Source organism: Micromys minutus (assembly GCF_963924665.1).
Source record: "Micromys minutus genome assembly, chromosome: 1".
Lineage (NCBI taxonomy): Eukaryota > Metazoa > Chordata > Mammalia > Rodentia > Muridae > Micromys > Micromys minutus.
This window is the reverse complement of record NC_137969.1, coordinates 90,533,383-90,558,754: the sequence shown is the minus strand read 5'-3', so window position 1 is coordinate 90,558,754 and position 25,372 is coordinate 90,533,383. Positions and strand designations below refer to the sequence as shown.

At 43.2% G+C, this 25,372-nt stretch overlaps 1 protein-coding gene across 3 annotated transcripts in view; it reads left to right on the top strand.

The window, feature by feature from the left end:
* Positions 1–14,705: 14,705 nt before the first annotated feature.
* Positions 14,706–25,372, top strand: part of LPGAT1 (lysophosphatidylglycerol acyltransferase 1) — a 68,199-nt gene continuing 57,532 nt past the window's right edge. Inside the window, exons 1-3 of one of the 3 annotated variants that reach the window (XM_080920533.1) lie at positions 14,715–14,837; positions 15,068–15,230; positions 16,014–16,278. In XM_080920533.1, coding sequence (XP_080776659.1) covers positions 15,147–15,230; positions 16,014–16,278 — 349 coding nt within the window. In that variant the 5' untranslated portion in view covers positions 14,715–14,837; positions 15,068–15,146. Of the gene's footprint in view, positions 14,838–14,969; positions 15,231–16,013; positions 16,279–25,372 lie in introns of those variants that run through there. The other 2 variants (XM_080920534.1, XM_080920535.1) reach the window with 2 other exon arrangements.

Here is a 25,372-nt window from a genome sequence, read left to right as displayed (position 1 = left end):
TTCGGCCTTGGAGGTTCAAAATACTGAGGCAGCGTGTACTTTGTTACTCGTTTGTTTATTTGTTTTTACCAAATCAGTTATTCCCAGGAAGGGAAGCAGGATTTAGTGCTTCCTTTAGAAAGTGAAGAAGCTGGGTATAACACACTTGTAATTCCACAACTAGGGAGGGAGAGGCGGAAGGATTGTGTATGGAAGCCTGATCTGACTAGTGAGAACCTGTGGAAGAAAACTAAACCAAGCAAGGCAGGCAGGCAGGCAGGCAGGAAGAACACACAGGCCTGCACGCTCTCCTTCCTGTTTTCTGTGTGTTTGACTCCTAGTTACTGAACTCATCCTAGCTAAGTCCAGGACTTTCCTTTCTGTACTTCACTGATGTTGCTTTAGTATTTTATAGTGAAATCAATGAATTCAGGTTAAAAATACTAAACGAACAGGGGATAATTGAGCTCTCCTACAATAAAAATACCAACATGTACTTATTATTATCATTATCATTTTGGTTCCTTGGGACATGGTTTCTCTGTGTAGCCTGATTGTCCTGGAACTAGCTCTGACACCACTGGCCTTGAGCTCAGAGAGCGATTCACCTGCCATTACCTGCTGAAGGTTGGGACTATAGGCATGTGTCACCACCTAGCTTTATACTAAGTATTATTTTACAAAGAAACCACACACAGTTTAAATTTCACAGTATATGTTCACTGTAGTTTGCTGGGTTTCATAAGGACAACTTCTAATAAGTACACCATTTTACCCCATATTTACACCCCAGACCTGCCCTTTCTTCTTCCTCCTCTTCCTTCCCTCCTTGTTCTTTATTACTAGTTTGCTTGTAATTTATATTGGTCAAAATAAAGTAAAATCAATGAAAGTCGTTGAAGGTTTATTAGAGACTTTAAGTTAAATATAACCAGAGAAAAACGAATCACACAAAGGGATCAGGCTAGCCTCATACTCAGAGATCTGCCTACTTCTGCCTCTCAAGTGCTGGACCTGAAGATATGAGCTACCATGCCTGGACCACCCTTTGATTTTATAAAATAATTTTCACCCTTGTTTGCTTTGCCCATAACTCTAATCTCCTACTTCTAAAGACACACATTAGTTTTATGGTGTATAAAAGAACACACAGCAACTGAGTTTTATGTACTGTCTGTTAGACTTACTAAAGAAGTGGACTGTCTTATTAAGAATTTTAAAATGATCGCAAATAATAATGACAACCTAAGTAAGCAATAATTTCCTTAAGTGTCTCCAGCACATGAGTTTTTGAAGCAAGACAGAAACAAGCAATTAGTTGGAAGCATAGTTCGTACATCAATAAAACTGAGGTAAGTAACTCAGGAGCCACTTTCTAGAGGGAGGAGCAGCACTTAGAATGGATCCAGGCTGGAAGGCTTTCTTGGCCTCCTTTCCAGTGAATCTGCTTGGGTTACGTGTAGAGTCAGACTATAAAGACTGTTTTCTTCTGAAACACACCGATTTGAAGTGGTCCAGGTGGCTCTTGCCCGAGGCAACAGTTAGGTAGCCAGAACTATTTCATTATGACTCTTAACTCTTAAGCCTGGGTACTAGGCCAGTTTATGATTTTCCCAGGATCTACCACTGTGTTTGATGATCACAGTAATAAAGGGTGCTCTGTGTGGTGAATACAGACTTCCTTCTCATGCTTCAGTTAAGCCATATGGTTTGGGATGTGGTTCTTCCCCCTCTTACCTCCTAAATGTCTATCAAGTTCATCTTCTTTTCAACCCCACTATCCCACTCCTGCATGACCTACAGCATTCTCTCTCCTGGCTAAATGCTCCTGAAAGACATAACTGGTCTGCATCTTATGAGCTGCTCCGCTGCCTTTATGCCTTCAAGCTATTAGTTTTCTTCCGGCTGTAAGGAAGGGGATGACAGGAACCTAAGAGGGACCTCAGGTTGAGGGGATAGACCTGCAGATGTGGCAACACAGTTAAAATTTCAGCACTCTGAAAATTGAGCCTGCAGGGCCATTTGCTTGAGGCTAGCACTGGTTCCACAGCAAGATGTTCACCACCCTAGGATTCTGCTCAAAGCCTACCCAAAGTTCCTTGTCATGCTTAGAATACAGCCTTCCTACTGCCCTCTTGGGCCCCCAGGGCATGTATCCCCTCCAGGCTGTTCTTGTTCTCACAACTCTGGTCTATCCTAGTGGAGGAATGTGCATTCTATCTACCTTCTTTAACTTAGCTTCATCCTCTGTAAGCTGGCTTAATAGGTCCCTGGAATACTGCCCTTTCCCTTCAGGTCTTTTACTCTATTTGCCGTTACATAATTAGTATGACATCTAAACTCAGCATCTTGGTTAGGATTTCTATTGCTGTGATAAGACACCATGACCAAAAGCAACTTGAGAAGGGAAGGGTTTATTTCATCTGGTTTACAGTTCATCATCCAGGGAAATCAGGGTAGGAATTGGAGACAGGAACCTGGAGTGAAGAGTGCTGCTTACTGATTTGCCCAGCTTGCTTTCTTATAGCATCCAGAACTACCAGTCCATGCCTGACACTACCCACTGTCAGCCGGGCTAGCCCACAACATTCATCACCCAAGAAAATGCACCACAGGCCAATGTGATGGGGACACTGTCAGATTGACATAAAACTAGCCAGCACACCAGGCCACGAACTCTGCATGACACTGTGTGGCATCACTGAGCAACACTGCCATCTCCTATAAAGCTCAGTGTAAGAACCACACCTGCTATTATCACTGTGGATTTAAGTTCTAGAATGTGCCTGGCATCTAAGAGGCTAAATAAACATCTATGCTGGTTCTACCTCAAGTGCCATAAGCCAGAGGGGGTTTTGAAGCCTTTTCTGCTTCTAGTCTATTCACCTTCCAAAACACGAGAGTCACTGTTGCCATGCCAGTCTTTCAGATGTGAACGCCTTCGCAGGAGCCGCTGGCACAGGCGTCACTAGTCTGCTGACCTGTCCCTCTGCACAGTCAGAACAGACACTTGTTTTACTGAGAGGAGACAAGGGTTAGAGAGATTAATAATCCACAGGGTTCTGGGCCCAGATAAATCAGCTTATAATGAGAAACGGTTAGTTTTGCTTTGTTGTTCTGGGGATTTCTGCCCATGGTCTTGCTAACTGTGCAGAAACCTGATTTTCAAAACTCTCAACATTTTGATTAAACCCTTTCCCACACTAGGGCCTTTTATCACTTTCTCTCTGACAAATCAAGCCCATTTTCCCTTCTTGTTCCTGATCAGGTGACCCCTTCTTCTCCACAGGGGCTTGTCTGACTATTCCAGTTAGCTTCTTCCCCTTCCTTGAAATCCAGCTGTAGGCCAGATGTAATGGAACAAACACACCTTTAATCTATCTGCAAATGCCAGAGAGCCATGAGGTATAGGGGCATTACACTAGTCCTCTATGTCAGCTTTCTTTCCCCTTAGAATGGGAAAGCAAAGTCCAGATATCTAGCAAAGACCTACTAAGTGCTTATTGATTAATATGTAAAGCAGACCTACCTATTCTAGCACTTGTCTAGGCCTCTGTTTCATTCAGGAGACTCTGTCAACCAGAAGTCTACACAGTGGGACTTCTACACTCCCTCTCCTATGAAAACAGATTCATTTAACGAATATTTATTGAGTGCTTGTTACAAGCTCCATGAAAGAGCTCTCCCACCTCAGTTCAGCTATACATAGCTCTTACGTGCTTCCAGTTTGTGAACTAACAACCTTAAGTACATTGGGATCACATGGGAATATTATTAAATGTAAAGTCCTGCAGTACAGTCTGAAGTTCTGCATTTCTAAACAAATTTCCCTGGTGACTCCATGATGGAAAAGAGAAATAGCAATGCTCTGGAAATGCCACACCATCCGCCTCCAATCACAGGAAGCTATGTCTAAAAGCCAAAGCTCATGAGCTTGCACTAGGCCCTCTAGGAACCAGAACCTCTGCAATGGGGTCCCAGAATCAAGGCTTAAAAAGTCTTCCATGGTATCTACAGAAACACAAAGTCTAAGTTCTAAACGAACTGCAGGTGATTCCTACGGCATGACATGTCTAAGAACCAGATGTGGGGTAGTGGGTTTTTTTGGAAGTAACTTCTAAGACAGAGAAGCTAAAGCTGCCAACACTTGATGCAAGAACCTAACTAAAATGATTCAACTAGAGTGGTTCTAAGATTTAAAAATCCCTTACATGGGGCTACGGAAAGGCTCAGTGGTTAAGAGTACCTACTGCTCATCTTGTTCTCAGCATCCACACTCGGGGACACACACACACACACACACACACACACACACACACACACACACGAGAGGTTCTTAGTGTAATGGTATATTCCAGCACCCAGGAAGCAGAGGAAAGTGAATCTCACAGTTTGAGATTGAGTTTGAGGTCAGTCTAGTCTAGTGAGGTAGTTTCTTAAAGGATAAGTAAGTAAGTAAATCTTTAAAAACCCCATACTTAAACCCATACTTTTAACATCTTTCTTTTACCCAGAGCTTTAATTCTAAGCACTTAAAATTAGAGCTGACCCAGCCCCCGCCCCCAGTCTAATTGGTGGTTTCTCAAGGTTGTTGAGCTGCCAGTGGATGTTTTAAAATAATTTAGATCTCTACTTTAGTGGATACTTTGAAGAGAAAGTTTGTGTTTGTTTGTTTTGTTTCAAGAGAGGGTTTTCTGTGTACCCCTGGCTATCCTGGAACTCTAGACCAGGCTGGCCTTGAACTCACAGAGCTGTCTGCCTCTGCCTCCCAAAGTGTTAGGATTAAAGGTATGCAGGACCATCACCGGGCTAAAGAGAAAGTTTAAGAGAAATAAAGGATTTAAAAGTATGCTTCATAAACTACTCCAGAAGTCATTTCAAAGTTGAAACCAAGCAGAGCAAGCGATGGGGAGCAAACCAGTAAGCAACACCCTTCTGTGGCTTCTACATCAGCTCCTCCCTCCATGTTCCTGTCTGCATGTGTTTCTGCTTTCACTCCTTTTGATGATGAACTGTTATATGTAACTGTGAATGGAAGTGAACCCTTTTCTTCCCAAGCTGCTTTTTGGTCATTCATATGAGGTCACCAATAAATCATTGGCCAGGATTGAGACATTTTCAGGGTTTGAGATTCTCAATGCTAAAACTGTAAAAGGCCTGAGTAAGTAGGTTGTGTTGGTCACTGTAATGACTATTCCTGGCTGTCAACTTGACTATATCTGGAATGAACTACAATCCAGAATTGGAAGGCTCACCTATGATCCTGATCTTGAGGCTGGAAGATACAAATTTCTGACCTGGATCTTGGCATGGAGATCTTGAGGCATAGTGGCTATGAATCCCAGGACACTAAGGAAAGGAGATCTCTGAGTTCAATGTTAGCCTGGGAAAAAACAAGTCCAAGATCCAGGCATGGTGGTACACACCTTTAATATGTGTCACACCTTCTACTGGAGACCTACATGAGGATTGGAGGAAGGTTTACTTACCAGCATATCTTTTGGAATCTAGTCTTGTAGGACTGAGTGACTTGGACTTGCCATTCACAGATGACTTTTGTTGGGGAGTTGGACTACAGACTATAAGCCATCATAACACATTCCCTTACTATATAGAGACTATTCATAAGTTCTGTGACTCAAGAGAACCCTGACTAATAAAGTCACCTTAAGATCATACCGTCCAATTTTGGTACATTCTGTGATGATCTGATCCCCAGTTTCTCCATACCTGAGTTCCCCATTTATAAATGGCATTACTGTATGAACTAGGAATGGTAGTAGAAGCCTTTTATCCTAGTAGTAGAGAGGCTGAGACAGGAGGATCAAGAGTGTCATACCAATTAAGCATAGAAGCATATGCCTTTAATTCTAGCGCTCAGAGATGGATGGAATTCTGTGAGAGCAAGGCCAGCCTGGTCTACATGGTATAACCCTGTCTCATAATAGACAGACAGACAGACAGATGGATGGATGGATGAATATAAAAAAAAAAGTTCCAGGTCAGTCTGGGTTACATTGGGAAACCTGTCTTATCTCAACTCCCACCAAATTGGAATTATTTCTTTCCTGAGGAATTCATTTATATCATTAAATGTCACCAAACGCCAACACTTGAATATCAGAATAAAGGTGGCCCAGAACTGTTTTTTTTTTCTTTTTAATTTGTGATAAACTTGGAGATGTAGGACACTTGTGAAAAAAAAGCTTTCAGAACCTAGGAGTCCATCTGTGCTAGGACTTGCTGCTGTGAGAGAAACATGAGACACGGCATTCTGAGGAAGAGGAATAAGGGAGGCATGAATTAGTTCAAAAGCCTGTCAAGGAACTATGTATAGGAAGAAGTGTGCTTTGGAAATGTCTGTGACTACAGTTCAGGGACATTGCCAAGTTGGAATTTCGGTGACTCTGAGCAACTCAAAGCCCAGGAGGTTGGCAAGAGCCAGCTTTCCCAGAAGCTAGAGAGACTGGGGTAAGATTTGACTTCAAACAGGAAGATGGAGTATGAGCCCGGAGAATGGAATGATTGGAAAGATCAAGATACTGAAGAGCTAGTAGATAAAAAGGTCAGGTGTGGGAAAGAGAGGGTAAAAAGTAAAATGGCAGAAGAGAAAAGACACCAGCAAAGTGGGCTAGAGATGAAGGAGAGAAAACTGAGGTAGGAGGGCAAAATAAAATAAATAAATAAATAAATAAATAAATAAATAAATAAATAAGTAAATAAACAAACAACCAAAAAACCCCATACTGGCATATATGCTTTACAATACCTTATTAAACCCAGTGTTTTGTATGCTAACTTAAAAAAAAAAAACTAATTTCTGGGTTACGCCCAAAAGATGGCTTAAGGGTAAGGGTGCTTGTTACCAAGTCCAATGACTGGGTCTATCCCTCAAACCCACGTGGAAGAAGGGGGAACCAACTCCTGACAGCTGTCCTCTGACCTACACACACACACACACACACACACACACACACACACACGAATGCATACATAATAACTGCAAATTTTTCACAGTGAATTACCTAAAGAGAGAGCAATCAGACATGGTGGTGCGTACTTGTAGACCCAGTACTGGAAAGCACAGGCAGAAAGGCTGTTGCAAGTTAGATGCCAGTCTGGGCTACAGAGTGAGCTCTCAGTCACTCAGGCTTACATAGCAAAATCCTGTCTCCAAAAAAAAAAAAAATCCAAAATTCATAAACTTTTAAAGACATATGAGCATCAGGACTGCTCCTGGTCACAGACTAAATTTCCATCATATACCCCAACTGTTGTTAGAAAGTGAAAAAAAAAATAGTTCAAATAAACTAAATAAGCATTGAATTTAAAATATATTTCTTATTCCCAAACAACTGTGGCTCTCAACCTTCCTAATGCTGTGACCATTTAATACAGTTTCTTATGTTGTAGTGACCCCCAACCATAAAATTATTTTGTTGCTACTATAATTTTGCTATTGTTATAAATTATAATGTAAATATTTGATATGAGAGCCCCTCTGGGGTTGGATATTGCTGCATTCCAGCATTAGAGTAGCTGGAAAAAAGTGAAAAAGAAGTAGGCGTGTGTAAGTGCCCAAGCTTTCCCCGAGGAAGTCAGCAGGGGAGGCAATGAAGAGATCTAGGAGTGTGGAGATGGTGCTGTTGACTCATTAGCTACAGAGGGTGGATTTGACTCATAGGCAAAGGGAAGGGAAAAGTATAAGATTCTAAATGCAAAGTAACGAACCGCATCCCCTCCCTCCATCCTGACCGCGGCTACTACAGTGAGGGACACAGTCAGAGGCCAGCAGGAGATAAGACTGAAAAGAGACAAGGCTGATGAAATGGCACATGGGTGAAGTGTCCCTTGTACAAGCAGGACTTGGGTTCAGGTCTCCAGCACCCACATTAATAGCTGGCTGTGGTGGGACACAAGTGTATCTCAGGGCTCACTGACCAGCCAGTCTAATCAAAAAGGTAAACTCCAGATTTGGTGAGAGACCCTGTCTCAAAAAAATAAGGCGGAGAGCGATTAAGAAACACACCTTGCTGTTATTCTCTGGCCTCCACAAGTGCTCATACACACGCATATTCCACACCCATGTGCTTGTTATCAAGTAAATAAATAAATCATTTTTTCCTCCCAGCTCCTGCTCCCAGAATGATGACTCTAAGACTAATTATTTATTATTGAATGCCTAGGCTATAAATGTTGGCTCATTCCCTGACTAGCTGGAAACTCATTTAACCCATCAAACATGGTTACTTCTCCTTCAGTCCTTACCTGCTTCTTCCTTCGAGGCTCTCAACTTCCCCTTTTATTCTCCCATTATTTCCCAGAATCCTCTCTCTTCCTGCCAGTATCCCACCTCTTATTTCCTGCCTCAGCTCATTGGCCATCAGCTTTTTTTTTTTTTTTTTTTTTATTGATTCCCTGCACATTATCTCAGAGCTGGGAGGTGGAGATGGAAGTTCCTGGGTTTGTTAACCAGCCTGGCCTTCTTGACTGGTCCTTGACCCATCTGAGACCCTGTTTCAGAGTATTTGACACCAGATGTTGAGAGAGAGAGACAGACAGACAGACAGACAGACACAGAGAGAGCATGTGTTGTGTGTGTGTGTGTGTGTGTGTGTGTGTGTGTGTGTGTGTGTGTATGTGAGTGCACACACTTCTACCATCAGCTAGCCCCCAGAGAAGCATTGCAAACTGTGGTCAGGAGCACACCCTTGGAGAGAACTGAAAATTCAGTCCAGACTCTGTCACTTGCTAAGTGACTCAGGGTAAATTGCATAACCTCCCCATTTCTAAAATGCAGGTAACAATAAACCTTATATGAGGCTTAGAAGAAGGAATTCAGGGTGCAATGACACAGACCTGTAATCACAAGCATACCTGAACAGAGGTTTGAAGACTGAGCTACACAGTGAGAAGTTAGAGCCAAGGAAACAAACTTTGAGACGGCCAGTGACATGGCTCAGTTGATCCAGGTGTTTACTGAGCAGGCCAGGTTTGATCCCTGAAAACTTCTTAGGGTGGAAGAAAAGAACCAACTCCACAGAGTTGTCCTTTGACCTGCACACATGAGCTCTGGCCTACAGGCCCCACCCCCATACAATAATAAACAAGATGTATCAAAAGAAGGAACACACACAAAGCAGTGAGAACATGACTAACAACCTTTTGAGTGTGCTCAGTCAGTGCTGGGGTGATTAATTAGCAAACACATTGTTCATTTGTTTCTTACCACCTTAAATCTGCTTTTGTCTTATGTCAATTTGTGGGTTCTGGAGGAGAAAGAACCTGCTGAAATTTAGAATATCTTCCCACTCTATCCCCTAAGAAGCCACCAATAGAAATAGGGTGCAGCTTGGGGCTCGTAAAAAAGTTAACACTTTAGTAATAGGGAACATTTCATAGCCAGAAGCTATGTGTTGTGTGCCTACCTCAGGAGACAGGACAGATAGGATGTGTCTAGGAAAAGCAACACTGGGCAGAAGATTCCGGTTTAGGGTGCTATCTTATTGATGGGATCGTTGTCTTAAGGATTCTCTAGGGCTCTGGGGATAGTTTTAGCTGGGACAGAAGAAACCAGATGGACAGGAAAGGAGCACAGAGAAGACGGAGTTGTTTAGGTCATAAGAAGGCTGTTTGGAGACAACCCGTTACTGAAATGTTTCAGTCAAGACTTGAGGGTCTGACTCACCTTGTCTAAAGGACTTTAAGATGATATCCCCATAGGTTTTATGTAAAATGACTATGGATATCTTTTTGCCCAGCCAGAGGTTGGTGCTGACAACAACTGGAATGCCAGACTCTGCTACTTCTAGGTTTCAGCTGTTTCCTAGCAATCGTGGGCCTGTGCCAAGCACTGCACGGGCACAAAACTGCTGGTGGGTTCCCCCTAGAGAGGAAATAGTTCATTGGAGCCTCATTGTAGAAACCAGCACAGGCAGGTAAAATGTTTTTATAATTGCCACTAGGAAAAAGAGTGGCCCAGGGGGAATCTTCTACCCAAGGGGCTCTCCTCTAGTTATAACCTAATTTGTTGTGTGCAAGTGGATCATGTGGGCGGAATTTATTTTTCTGAGGTGTTAAGTTAGATGATTTTCAAATGCATGGAGACTCCAAGAAATGGAAGTTGCTACATTTCCCCACCATGTTCTATGGTTCAAATGTAAGGTTTTGAGACAGACCTGTTGCCATAAGGTAGGGTCTGTTTCCTTTTTTCCTTATTAGGGTTGTACACAGAGTCTCTGCAGTACTGGAATTGAGGTTTGTGTTTTGTTAGAAAACATTTCTAAGGTGGTGGGACAGGGAACTGGAAGCCAGTTGTCACTGAATTTTCTACAACCATTCTGATCTTCCTGTTAGGATCATTCAGGGAATTTATATCTCTATTTGCATGTGGTAAAGTGTGCAAATAAACCACAGGAAAACCTCAGCAAGTTAGTGTTAAAAAGTGGCAAGGCAAAAACGTTTTCTGGCAAGAAGTTATTACATACAAGGTGGAAAAAATGAACGCAACATGAGTAACTAAAATGAACTTAGAAATATAAGAAATAGTTGTAAACACTATCTGAAATGGTTTCCTGAACAAGTTAGACCAAACACCATTTGTCATCATTTTTAGAGGATTGATTGTCTTAAAGGAACTTAATTCCATCCACTCTTGGCATATGTGTACCTGTAGCATGGTGTGCTGCACAATTTGCTCAACTTCAAGAAAGGCTGCACAGGCAACTTCCCTGTAAGGGCAGGCTCGGGGTATAGCTAGAGCTGTAAAGTGCCTAGTTAGCAGGCATCCAGCCCTGGGTTCTCCCCCCACTAAACACAAACAAACAAACAAACAAACAAACCCTCCTGGATTAAAGCTAATTAACATAATGAGATGACTGAGAGGACTGGCTTCCTGGTACTTTGCCTGAAGAGCTAGTAAACTGACCATGTCTGCAGTGTAGAGAATAGAATGCTATGGCTGAACAGCACCCCAAGAATGCAAATAGACTGGTTATCTTATAAGAAGGTTGACTGAGTGTGGTGACACATGCCTCTAATCTCAGCCTTTGGAAGGAGGATACTTCTGTAGAGCATTGTCTGAGCCAAATAATGAGTTGAAGGGTGGCCTGCTGGGTTTCCTACGGAGACCTGTCTCTCAGACTGAGACAATAGCTGGAGAGATTTGGACAAAGCTAGAGTCGAATTCCTATGGAGAGATAATATGTGAGAACAGGGTAAACCAAGGAAACAGGCGAGAAGAACCCAAACCTGCCCATGCCCTGATCCTTGGCTTTAGCCTCCAGAACTTGATGAATACTAGTGACTGTGAGTTACCAGTCTAGCATTTTGTGTGGCCACCATTGTGGACTAATGCAAACAGAGCAGATATGATCCAGTAGTAATAACTTGCAATTAAAAAGTTGTACCTCTAAGATTCAGGTTGTGGGTTTTTTTTTTTTTTTTTTTTTTTTTTTTTTTTTTTTTTTTTTTTTTTTTTCCTTATAACCTTTTAGGAACCTTGCAAGAGGCCAGCTTTGGTCAGTTATGATGAAAACTACATGCAGAGCCCGGGAAAGTCGAACTGTCCACTATGCTGTCACTGAAGAAACCTGTGTCCCATGTATCCAACACTTGCTGGCAAAAAAATATGCATGCATGAATTAAAGACTGACTTTAGAAGCTCAGTTTTGAATCTACATGTTTAATCTGCCTCTCAGATCCCCAATACCCAGTCACAGAATAAGCTGAAATAATTCAGCCACATACTACAAGACTCCTGGAACACAGGGAGCTTAGGGTCAGGAATCTCACCTATGCTGTTCATTGCTGGGCCTGTTTGAAAGAAAGTGAACAAATTTCATACTACCTCTACATTATCAGAGAGGACAATACACACACACACACACACACAGAGAGAGAGAGAGAGAGAGAGAGAGAGAGAGAGATTCATGTTTCTTAAAGTCTATAGACTATCAACATCAGAATCTCCTATTAGCAATTTTGTTTGTTTCTTTAGTTGGTTGTTTAAATTTCTGAGATAGGGTCTTTCTCTACATAGTCTCATCTGTCTTGAAACTCACTGTGTAGACCAGGCATGTTTCAGACTCACAGAGATCCACCTGCCTCTGCCTCAGCGAACTAAGATTAAAGGTGCCCCCACCATGCCCAGCATTCCTTTAATACTCTGAGAAATGCAGGCCCAAGATCTCCTGTTGTATTGTCCTTTTACGTATCTGGGTTCTTACTGTGGTGAAATGTCACCAATGATGCTTTTGAAATCCAAGCCCTCAGCTCTGCTGCTTGGCAAGCAAGTGCTAATTCTCTAAAGTTAGTGTATCTAGCGTTCAGGCAGATGCTCTACCATCTAGGAAGCAGATGTAAATCTCGCTGTTTGCTTTCAGGTCAGTGGGTACCACAGCATGTGGGAAAGCTGAATGGGTTGAGAACAAATGGAAACCTTGAAGAAATTGGTGTTTATTTCTGGAACTATGGTTCTTTCCTATCTCCCTTAAGAATTGAATGGTCATCTTCAGGACATGTAATTACACTTCTCTCCTTAGGTTTATTTGAAGGTCCAGTATCTTGGTGACTAAACTGACAAAAGAAGACCAGGAAATGAATAGGTGTATCTAACTTTTCTATTACCACTCATCAGTTGAGCCTCTATGGACAGTTCCCTGACATGGCCAATTGCCTTTAATTCTTTTTAGTTGTGCTTTGTCATATGCTGGGCTAGGCCTTGAAAATGAACGTGAGCTACTGTCTAGCATGCCCTGTGCAGTAAAATACATCTGTGAATAAGTAAAGGATAATAGCTATAAAAGCTAAACACACATGGCATGATACATTTATTTCATATAGGTTCTATGTAGAATGGGAATAAGACATATTTCCTATGGCAGAAGGCAGGTTTTCTGTCATTCCTGGATCAAAGTGGGAGGGAAAAGAGAGGGAAGGTTTATAAAGACATGAACTTTTTTTGGTTTGATGTTTTTGTTTTTGTTTTGGACAGGGTCTGACAGCCTTGGCTGGCCCAGGACTCCAGGTGCTGGGATTACCATTATGTACCGCCACACTGGGCTTTGGAATTTTCACAGTAGAGACAAACAATAAGTGACAATTCTTCAAATATGGCAGTTCCCTAGAGACATGTGAAAACTGCCATCCTAGTTGGGCATTGTGGTTCAAACCCATAATCCCAACATTGGGGAGAATGAGGCAGGAGAACTTCTACCTGTTGGAGGCCAGCTTGAGCTATGTTATAAATTACAGATCAGTTCTAAGGTCTATCCCGACGGGGCTTCCCTAGTAGCCACACATCGTTGGAAACACCTCATATATTAACTTGAGGTTTTACTGGACTCACAGGACTGTTTGTTAGGTCTGTTGGAAGGAACTCAAGACAGCTAACAAAGTACAAAACTGATGTGTCAATTTTGGTTTTGTTTTCTTCAGGCACCAGCATTTCCTTCATAAAGATTAGAATTCTGAGTCTTAGAAATAGATATGAGACGCTGGGTGTCGAAAGTGGGTTAGAACGCTAATTGAAGAAGGGTCCCTAAAGTAAACTGGCAGAATCCTAAAATCTTACAGTTAAGAACTTAGAAGTTGTCAGTGACTGTCTTTAAACCGAGGACAGATAAAAAAGGGCTGAAAAGCACTGGATAACCTTTGAGAAAGGGCAATTTTCAGATGGCCTGGATGAACAGCAAAGGAACCAGATACCTTAAATAAAAATGTATTAACTTGATAAATAACTTTATACATTAAAAAATTACAGATCAGCCTGGACTACACAGAAAGTAAGGCCTGGTCTTAAAGAACGAGAAGACAAACTGCTGCTCTAGTCACAGGCTTTACCTATTCATAGACTCAGGGTCTCACTTTGTAACTCATACAGGAACTCATTCTGTACCCCAGGCTAGCCTCCAGCTCACATCAACCCTCTTGTCTCAGCTTCTCAAGCATGATCTACCACGCCCAACAAGAGATACTTGTAAGGACTCTTGGTTTTGGTGGTTTGGTTTGGTTTTCAGGTATGTTGTCTGCATTCCTTATGGTGTCTTTGAACCCAAATTCAGCTAATGTCCTAGTAGTGACCAGGGCTGCCTATGGGTCCTATGGCCATTGTATTCAGTATCAAGCATGTGGCTAATTGTTTTTTAATTCCTTCATTAACTCAGTTCTAGTTCTGTGCAGACCACTGGATTCCCACTAGATCCGCCCCGACCCGTGTGTGTGTGTGTGTGTGTGTGTGTGTGTGTGTGTGTGTGTGTGTGTGTGTGGTGTTGTCATTCAGGTTTCAGGTGCTTTCCAGAAACAAGAATTCTGGCACTTAAGACAATTGATTTAAAAGGCTAGACCGTAATACCTTGGGGAGGTTCAGAAGAAAAGCCCTGAGCGCAAGCGGGTTTCTTTAGGAATGAAAAGGAGAAAGTGTGCCAGCCTGGGGAGCCAAGGAGCCTCAACAATGCAGCGCGGCGGCCCTTTTGGCTGAGAGGGGTCCGGGAGCGCCCGGCGCGCAGGGAGGGCCGGCCTAATTTCCAGACCTTTCCGCGCAGCCTTCTGCCCCGACTCGGGGCTCGGCGAGGTCCGAGGCCTAGGCCGGGCGGCCCCGGGCGCCCTCAGCCGCGCACTAGGGGGTCCGTGGGGCGGGCGACGCCGCGTCTTCGTTAGAGGGCGCTCAGGGGCGCCGCCGCTTCCTCCCGCCAACCCTCCCCGCCGGCTGGCCGGGCGCACGCAGCCGCCGGGCCCTGGGGAACGAGTCTCCACGCCGCCCGGGACCTGGAGCCCGGAGGGCCGCGCCGCCGCCTCCTTCCGCCGGCCATGCATTCTTCCGGCTCCCGTAGCCGGGGCCCGGCCCCGGCCTGCCCGAGGTAACCTGGGGCGCGGCGGGCCGGGCCCGGGAGGCACTGGAGGGGGGGCGGGGAAGGGTGCCGTTGGTCGCGTGGCCTGTGGAGGAGGCGGCGGCGGCGGCCCGAGGGCCGAGGGCGCGGTAGGCCCGGGGAGGAGGCGGAGGCGGGGGCGCGGGGCATCGCCCGCCTCCCCGGGACCCGCCCCGGTGACAGGTCCGGCCTCTGAGTCCCCACCGCGCCTCTGTCCACAGGCAGCCGCGAGGGGACTAGGGCGCCCGCGCGCTCGCTCGCGCCGAGCCTCGGGCCGCCTGGGCCGCCGCAGCCGCGTCCATGACCGCGACCCCCGGGCCAGGGACTCCCGCCTCCGCCGCCGGCCCTCGGCCCTGTCGCCGCTCGCCGCACGCACCCACGGAGGTGAGCCCGCTGAGGAGACCTGGCCGAGGATACCTGGCCGGGGGTGAGGGGAAGGAGCCCTCTGTGGAGAGCCCGCCGAAGGGGGAGACACGGCTGTGGAGACAAGGCTGAGGGGAGCGGGCTGACGGGAGCCCGCCGCGGCGACCCCGGGCCGCCCCGCTCCACACCTGAGGAAACCGCTGCCCGAGGCTGCTCAGCCGGGCGTCGCGAGCTCCGCATCCCTCGCCCCGCTCTGGTCCCGCTCCCCTCCCCCTCCCCGCCGGCTTCCTCTCACCTTCCTCCTTCCTGGGGCCCCTCTCTCCCCACCCCACCCCACCCCCCAATCCCCAGAGGCGAGGTAAAGCAAGCACCCCGCTGCTGCGGACGAGCCCTTGGGGTAAAGGCATGGCGGGGCGTTCAGGACCGGTGTGGCTGGACCTCCAGCCGGCGGGTCCCGGGCAGCGTGCGGGGACGGAGGGTCTGGCGGAAGCGAGGCGACCGCGGTGGGTCGCGGTGCGGGGCCGCCACCGGCTAGCGGGACCGGTCTAGCGTTGGCTAAATATATTCCGCCGTGGCCCGTTCCCCGCGGAACGGCTCCCTTGACCTTGTGCGGCTCCTCCCTCCTCTCTGTCCCCCTCTGGAATTTGCCCTCGAGCTCGCTGAGCGAGCGCTGTCCCGGGAGAGCTTAGACCCTCGGGTTTTCTAGTATTTTTTGGGGGGGGCGGGGGGGATGCTGGAGATTTCTGTGCTGCTGACTGCACCCATTTTCCTTTTTTTGAAATGCTTTTTTCCTTTCATCCCCAGAAAGACAGGAGCGACGTCAATGTGAGAATGGCTGTGACCGTGGAAGAAGCTCCGTGGCTGGGCTGGATCGTAGCGAAAGCCCTGATGAGATTTGCCTTCATGGTTGCCAACAACCTGGTCGCTATTCCATCCTACATCTGCTATATAATTATACTGCAGCCACTCCGAGTGCTGGACAGTAAGCGCTTCTGGTATATCGAAGGACTCATGTACAAATGGCTTTTAGGAATGGTGGCTTCCTGGGGATGGTATGCTGGATACACAGGTAAGCGCAAGAGCACTTTAATGCAAGCAACCAATTTGCAATGCTATGCATAAGTCAGGAGCCATGATTGAATCTGTATTATGCTTTTGGTTGAGAATGCCTTGGCCATTAGGAAAGAAATCGTGTTGTTGGATTTCTCATCAAAACCTCAGCCAATAAGCCTAATGTTTTATAATTAGTATAGAAGTATAATTTTATGGTTAAATATTGTTGATAGTTTCCTTAAATAGTGTATTTTTAATGTGGCTTACTCAAGTTGGTCCTTAAAAGGTTTCATGGAGGGCTAGGAATGCATTATATAGGACTTGCGGACTTAAAGAGTGGAGATGTGAGACACTTAGTCCATAAGCACTGGACATTTGGAAAAGCTACAGAGCCATATCTGTGCTCAGACAGTTTAATAAGTCCCTTTCATGTAACGTAATACTACACTGTGTAATGCTTTAAGCGAAGCCTTCCCCATTTCTGTTAAGTATGTTTCTTTGGTTTTCTAGAACTTATATTTTTATCTCATAAATCCATTATTAAAATTTTTAGGATATGTTATGCTAATTTCCCCTGAGTGTCTTTAAGAGGATTTCTCCTTTTGCTTTTAAACTTCATTTTGGTGAGAAGTAATGCTCTGTTGAAGTGGACTTTAATAACACTAAATGAGACATGGTGTGCATTTTCTACACATATATTTCTCATATTTTGAGTTCTTCTATTTCTGCCCAATGCTGTATCCTTTGTTTTCTTTCGTTGATTACTTCTTTAGGTAATTCAGAAAGGGTGAGGCTCTAGCAGTTGTGAGATGCAGACACAGAACCGGTGGCAGATTCCTCAGCAGCTGCTGCAGTTCATAGCTAGAAAGTGGAGGGTGGTTTTTAAGGATCAGACAGCAAAAATGGTTCTCCATTTTTAGATTCTGTCTCCCTCTTGCCCGCACTGCCTGCATCTGCAGATTTTATCCACACACTAGAAAAGGAGCGACAGCACAGGGGGGCAGCCTCCTGCTGTGTGAGAGGATGCCCTCTGGTCCCAGATAAAGGAAGGGCTTTTCCTTCCCTCATTGCCATCTGTGCTCTGTGAGCCCCCAGCATGGTACCTGCATTGCTTCTTGGTAATGAGCTGTTGAGATGCCAGTGCCTCTTTGGATACTGTGGGTAAGCTCCTTGTCCTGAAAAGCACCTGGTAGCAATAGTAATGGTAGAGAGAAAATGACATTCCTGCCTGTCATACTGAATCTCATCTCAGTTGCCTTGCTTACTTGATGTCACTGGCTTACTAGTAGTCTGTGTAATAGCCAGTAGCTCTATTGTGTGTATAGTACACTTACGTTTGCTTGTTAAAGTGAGCTTATAGGCTTTCAAAAACAGCTTGTATTTTTTCTACTTGAAGACAATGGAATAACTGAAATATCTATACTTACACTGACACATATTTATATGTGCCAGCCTGATGGGATGTATTAGCCATTGACCTTGAGATCAAGAGAGATGAGTGCCACCACCTACAGGCTGTCACCTGTGGCTAGGACTCCCTATAGTTGTCCCTTTTTAGTTTGCTTTGGGGGGGGGGTGCTACTTGTTTTGTTTTTCTTGAGACAGGATTTTGTTTCTATATCCTAGACCATCCCCAAACTTGTCACCCATACTGGCATTAAACTCAGATCAGAGCATTTCTCCTGATGCAGCTCCCCGAGTGCTGGGACTATGCTTGACTCCAGTGTGTTTAAGCAAAGCTTCTTAGGCCATCTTCTTCCTTATTAATTGTCTCTGCAGGCTCTTTTGCCTCCAGCTGATGGTCCCGGTACAACCTCCCTGCTTTAGTCTCTCCCAAACACTTGTTCTTCTTCTGGCCACTGCGTGCTGACAGTTTGATCAGTTTCTCATCAGATTTTAGTTTCCTGTGAGCAGAATACTTGCTTTTGGAGAGTCTGGTCACAGCCTAATAATAACAGAACAGTTAAGAAGTCAAACAAAGTAGGAATTAAGTCTGCTAGAAGACTTCTAGACAATGAACTTCACAGGTGTTGATGAGCTCCTTTTTTTGCATTATGTATCTCATTTCTTCTCTCTTAGTCAAGAGGACAGTAGGCATTTTGTTTTTCTTTCACAGATGAAAAACTGAACCATGTCAGAGGAATTGTCAGGTCTGCTCAGTAGCTTGGTGCTAAAACACTTGGCTAACATTCACAAACATCTGGTTCCAAAAACTAACAAATAGGGCTCCTCGTTAGTGTACAGGAAGATTTACTAAAATTCTATAAAGAGGCAAACATAGAAGTTGCCAAATTTTTATTGAAAATCCACTTAAAGGGAAGTTTTAAATAAAAACTGGTTTTGAATGAGAGATTTCAAACTGGTATTTTAGTGTAAGACAAAACAAGGTTGCTCATCTGAGGACTTACCCTGATGATCTAACCTACCTTGCCCTAGATGGTAGCAACCAGATGGATGTGGATAATTAAAACAGTGTGAAACTGAAATTCAGTTTGCTTATGATACCTACAACACTTTAACTGTTGGTACTGGGCAGCTTAGGGGCTGAGCTGAAAGCACAGCACAGACCAGGCATCTTCATAGAAAATTCTACTGGACAGAGGCAGTAAATAGTGCTTGTGGCTTTTCTCTGTTCTTAGAAAAAATGCATTTTGTTTCTTATCAGGAAAACATCTTTATTTTAAAAGATTTCTGGGCTAGGAATATAGCTTAGTAATAGAATGCTTGCATTATATGTAAATTAATAGACAGGCTCCTTTAGGATGTACAGGAATATTTATTAAATTTCTGTAAAAAGGCAAACAAAATGAATCCTTCAGATGCACCTGTGATTCTTGAGTGAGGAATAATGAGGCCCATAAGCCCAAGACCCTTTTTTATTGTTGTTGATTGTTGTTTGAAAGAGCGTCTCCTTATGCTGATACATAGCCCTGGAACTTCTGGAGCTTCCACTGACAACGAATATTTTTAAACTGTTTAATGTGTTTGAATAACAATCACTTTACCAAAATATGGGGATGAAAGCTGGACTGGACTTGAACCCATGATGATCCTCCAGCTTCAGCCTCTGGTATCCTGTATTACAAGCATGAGCCACCATGCCTAGCTTCCCAGAATTTTGTATTTAGTTTGCCTTCTCAGAGGTGGAGAACTACATGTAGACACAGAAGCTAGAAAGAAGATTTTCTGGTGTGTGTACCTGTTTCTGACTTTGTCTTGTCAGATGAACACATCTCTCTGAAGGAGGGGTTGTGCAGGCTCCCCTGGTACTGGGGAGAGGTGAGCGTTGCTACCGCTAACTCTTCAGTGGCAAATAATGTACACATATTGCATTGGGGACAAGGATACTGCTCTGCTCTGATACTTTGAAGGCAGTCCGAAAAAGATACTAGTTTGCCAGCGACCTACTTCTGCATGAATTACTTGGATCTGAGGTAAATTAGCCTATCTCTTGATTGAATTTAAAACAAAATGTACTTATTTAAAGTATTTTGTTTTGACTTTCATTCACTTATTTTGGTTAAGTCATTATTACCCAAACACATTTAATTAAAGTCTCACTACATGAAGCAGTTTAAAAATATTCATTGTAAATGGAAGCTCCAGAATTTCTATAGAGGACTGAGAGTCTTTAGGCCAGAGTCTGGCTAGCAGGGGCTCGGGGGCTTGCTGCCAAGCTGGCTTTGCTTAGCAAATGCTGCTTTCCTTAGATTGGATATTTACCTCTGCTGGCTTTAGGGAAAGCTGATGCACATTAGGTTTAGTTTCCTCCTGATCCTAGACTTTGATGGCTATACATTTGCTTTGGTGTATCAAATAAGTAGTGTGCATCAGTGTTAAGCTGAGCTGCAGAATGTGGTGAGGTGATTTTTTGTTGTTGTTGTTGTTGCTGTTCTGTTACTTTTATTTTATTTTTACTGTGAGTGCAGAAGCGTCTGAGAAGCATTGTTCTGGAGAGAAGTACACTGAAACTTGTTCTCCATTCAGTGATAATGATCCACTCACTGGTGGGTAAGATGCTTGCCTCTGTCTTACCCATAGGCTCTCTATAACCCTAGAGCCTGACCCATTGTCTGATGGTCATAGGGTGCTTGGTAAGTGTGTTTATATGTACATTTGAGGTAGGGTCTCCTGTTCCAGGCTAGTCCTGCAGCCTTTTTTTTTTTTTTTTTTTTGAGTAACCTCTTTCCTTTCTTTTAAAGGAAAAAAAAAAAAACCTTTTCACTGAATGCCTTCCTGATATCAAGGTGGCTAACCGGCTATAAAATATGAACTCTGAACCAAATCATATTAAATAGGCATTTGTTCATTAACATTCTTGTTTGTTTTTAAACTGTTTTGTAATGTAGTTTTGGCTGGCCAGGAACTCACTATGTAGATGATATCTGTTTGCCTCTGCTTCCCAAGTGTTTGGAAATAAAGGTGTGCACCACTATGCCCAGCCCTCATTTAATGAATAGGAGCAGGTGCCCTGGAATAAGGCACAAGAAATGATTGACTTTAGGAACTCTCAGCAGCATTGGCAGACACTGAATGATGCTAAGGAGATGTGCTGCTGCCTGATGAATGGCCGCAGTAGGGGTGAGGTAAGAGGGAGCTCCCAGGGTACACAGTGCTAGGGAAGGAGAGAGAAGCTTCAGTTTCTCTCCCTTGGGGCTTACCACTGCCCCACAGCAAAATGCTTCTCCTTAGGATCTTTCCCTGATTTTATCATCAGCACTTACAGTAGATTTAAAATACTTGAATAACTTGTCAGTTTGAAATTTATCTTTGTGGCAACAGTATTAGTCAACACTTACGAAACATAAAGCTCAGTGGTTCTGAGCACTTCCTTTTAATGAGTTTACTGTTTTTCTTCACTTCCCTATTTGCTCATGTCATACTCTGAGCAGTTGTGCCTGTCTGGTACTTTTATGATTCCCTCTCCTTTAGTTATTGATGTGAAAATAGAAACAGGGTTTACAGTTACTTCCCCTCAAACATTAACCGAATTGATGTTTGCCACAGTTTGTTTTTGTACTCAAAGAGTCAGTATTGATCTCAAGATCATGTTCCTAGAATGTTTCTTAGTTTTACCTTCCTCTTTGCCCTTTGTTTCAGAGGTGTGAGCTCTCTGAATAATTCTATCATCTGAAAGCAATATCACAACTGGATTTCTGTAAGAAGCTAAATATTGCTACTTTAATTTGTAATGTATTGGAAATTTATAAAATCACACTTTCTCTTTGTTTTATATTCTTATATATATAGAATTTAGGTCTTTAACTATGTTGCCTGTTTTCTTTCCAGATATTTAGGAAACTTTGAATTTTTGTCTCGTTTCTTTATGTTATATTATTAGTTATTTAATAATCCTGATGAAGAAAGGTGAAATTCTTTTTAATCCATTTTCTCATTTCCCATTTCCATCACTTGATTTTAGTTATTTTTGTGAATTTTTAAATTATTTATTGTATATAAGTACACTGTAGTTGTCTTCAGACACACCAGTAGAGGGCATCAGATTCCCATTACAGACAGTTGTGAGCCACCATGTGGTTGCTGGGATTTGAAGTTAGGACCTCTAGAAGAGCAGTCAGTGCTCTTAACCATTGAGCCATCTCTCCAGCTTGTCTCACTATATAGCTCTGGCTGTCCTGAAACTATCTATCTATCTATCTATCTATCTATCTATCTATCTATCTATCTATCTATATCTACAGGCTAGTCTCAAACTCACAGACATTCGCCTGCCTCTGCCTTGCAAGTTAAAGTCTGCCCCTCTATGGCTGACTGCTTTTATTCATTTTTATGCACAATTGTATACAAATTTGTGTTATGTGTGCTTATATTTACTAGTTTGTGAGCTATAAGGCTTATTCATTGGGTCTCAGTTGTTATATTTAGATATCCCTCTTGGGTTTTTCTCTTCACAATTTGTTATTTGCTTTTAGATAATGTTATGCCCTGTAGTATGTTCTATTTTTATGTTTTTGTTTTAACTTTTTACTTAAATTTATGTAATGGTCACTCAAATATCTGGCAGGAGTTTTCTTATAGCATTTCCAGAACTTTATGCTGCTTCACCTGTGAAGGACAGCTCACCAAGTTATGAAATGCTTGCTTCACACTTTGGTGTAGTAGCTTACAATACTGTATAAATGCCTTCTGCCTTTAATAGTACTGCACAGGTGTTAGACACTAACTTGAGATTTTTCTCATTGTTAGTGGTTGATCTTTTTTGTTTATATGCCCAATGGATCCTCTATTTTAATATGTAGTAACTTTACTAAGATATATTGCTGTAGTAGTTGAACTCTGTTTTTTCCTGTGTGATCTTTATAGATTTAAATATTTTTGTTGTTGTTGAAATAGGGTCTTGTAGATATAATGTTATTGTGCAGTGTGTAAAGATTATCCCTGTGTAATTCACATGCTGATTTCTCTGTCCCCATCTGGTTGCAATCCAGACCTGGCGTTGTAATGCTTATTCTAAGAATCTTCCCTCTCCATGTTGTGTCAACACTGCTCCCCATTTATCCCCTGATTTGTCAATAACAGACGATCAGCCAATGGCTGAGCAGGGAAGAGAATAGGGCTGGACTTTGCGTCCCACCCAGGGAAGTGGGGGGAGGGAGGGGGGAAAGAGAGGGACCTGGAGCAGAGAGAGCCAGATCAATATTAAAATGCGAGTACCCTGGGCTGGAGAGATGATTCAGTGGTTAAGAACACTGACGGCTCTTCTAGAGGTCTTGAGTTCAATTCTTAGCAACACAAGGTGGCTCATGACCATCTGTAATGGGATCCCATGTCCCTTTCTGGTGTGTCTGAAGACAGCTACAGTCTACTCAAATATATAAAATAAATAAATCTTTAAAAAAAAAAAACAAACCAACAAAAATGCAAGTATCTCAGGGAATTTGGCTGGGAGGTAGCCAGATTAGCTCAGAGGATTAGAATAGATTAATAACTGCTCAGATATTGTACTGTAAAGCTTGATCAAATAAATCTTATAGTCTCTGTCTCATCTATTTGGGAGCTAGCTGGATTAAAGGGAAAACAATCACTTTATATAAAATTGCTCTAATATGTATGGTCTCACTGTGTAGACCAGACTACTAGCCTGCCTCTGCTTCCCAAGTGCTGGGATTAAAGACATGCACCACTGTGCCCAGCTTGATTCAAATATTTCATTTCAAATTTATATCTTTAAATGTTTATTACAGTTCATTGTTTTGGTTTTCTGTAAGCTTTCTTTGTACATCTCCTATATTAATTATTTTCTATTTAATTATCTTTAAACTTTTTATTATATTTGTGTGTGCATAAGTGTGTGTGTACCATCATTTATATATGGAGGTCAGAAAACAGCCTGAAGAAATTGGTCTTCTCCCTTTACCACACGGGTCCTGTGAGCTCAGGTTGCAAGGATTGAGTCTTGGTAGCAAGTGCCTTTACCCATTATGCTGTCTCTCAGTCCTTTTCCTCTAATTCTTTTGTCTTTATGTGAGACAGAGTCACCTGTAGCCCAGGCTGGCTTTGAACTCTGTGGAGCTGAGAATAACCTTGAACTCCTGAACCTCTCAAGTGCTAAGATACAGGCATGTGACACGTCACAATTGACTTTGCCCTTTGAGATACTGGCGTGTGACACGTCACAATTGGCTTTGCCCTTTGATTTTGACACATGTTCATTCAGTTATTTCTATCTTTAATGTCTGGTTGTGGTTTTGGTTTTGTTTCTTTGTTTTTTGCAATACTTTTCTTTGTGCTCCTTTATATTTCTTCTGTACTTCTATAATTTAAAGGTTTGCCATGTCTCCCTTGAATTCTGCATCCCACACTTACCATATTTCTGTAATCTGGATATTCTCCTTTGAGTCCTTGGGTTTTGTTTTGCTAGTATTTTTTTAGTCTTATTCATAGGGGTAGTAGTTTCATTGATTCTTGCAAATTCATGGAAGGATAGTTAGTTATAAATTTTACTTTTTAATCATAATTCTTATGACTGGTCTATGTACTCCCGTTTTGTTTGTTGCTTAGTCCTATGCCAGGTCCTTTTTGTTCCTTATAATGTAATTGCTTGGATTTTCTGCAATTGCTTTTACAGAAGGTTTGGATGCGGCCACGTAGAGTTCTAGATTTCCTCATGTTGCACATCAGCACCTGGATGTGTTTGTCTATAGCCATAAGTCAGATTGAGCCTGGGAGGCGTTTTATGGCCAAATCTGGACTTCTCAATCCTTCCCTTGCAGCTGTGGCTGGACTGACATAGCCCTTGCAGAAGAGAGTCAACCCCCTTCCTCAGGAAGTTCATTGCCAACGTTGATTGTCTCTCTGTCTGTGTATACATACAATTTATTTTTATCTTATGTTCACTGGTGTTTTGCCTGCACATGCTGCCTATGCAAGGGTGTCAGAAACTCTGGAAGTAGAGTTGCAGACAGATGTGAGCAGCCATGAGGATGCTGGGAATTGAACTCAGGTCCTCTGAAAGAGCATCTAGTGCCCTCAACTGCTAAACCATCTCCAGCTCAGTTTCCTCCTTACCATGTGGTATGATGCTATCTCTATACTTCATCCCAACATGGATATCAGCAGCCTTGTTTCTTTTTAGCCTTGCTCTCGGGTGCTTTATAACTTTTATATTTTTGTGGGTTTTTTTCTGGGTTTTCTAGGAAAAAAAAGGGAGTTTTGTGACCCCCCCCCCCCACTTCTCATTGCTTTGTGTGCTTCCCGGGGAGAGTTATACTAGAAAATTTACACAAAGATCCTTGTTCACCTGTGTGATGAAACTCAAATAGCCCTGTCATACTTTTAATGGACTGTAGTGGGTTTTATAAAATAATAACAAGTTTTGTCATCAAGCTAATTTTCTTCAAAGTCTACCTAAAAGCAAGAAATGTCCTCCAAGTGTGTGTGTGCTTTTCTTTTCTGTGGTCCCGAGCAGTTTGATCCTTGATCATCACTAATTACACAGTTAGACTTTGTGCTCATTTCCTCTTGGCTCAGGTAAGGAGATATAGATCAAAAGGCAGAGATGGCACCTTTGATACCTCAGCGTGGAGTGTGATGAGATGTGAGCTGATCTTCGCCTCAGGTCTGGTCTGTAGGCCACCTTGAAAACTGCA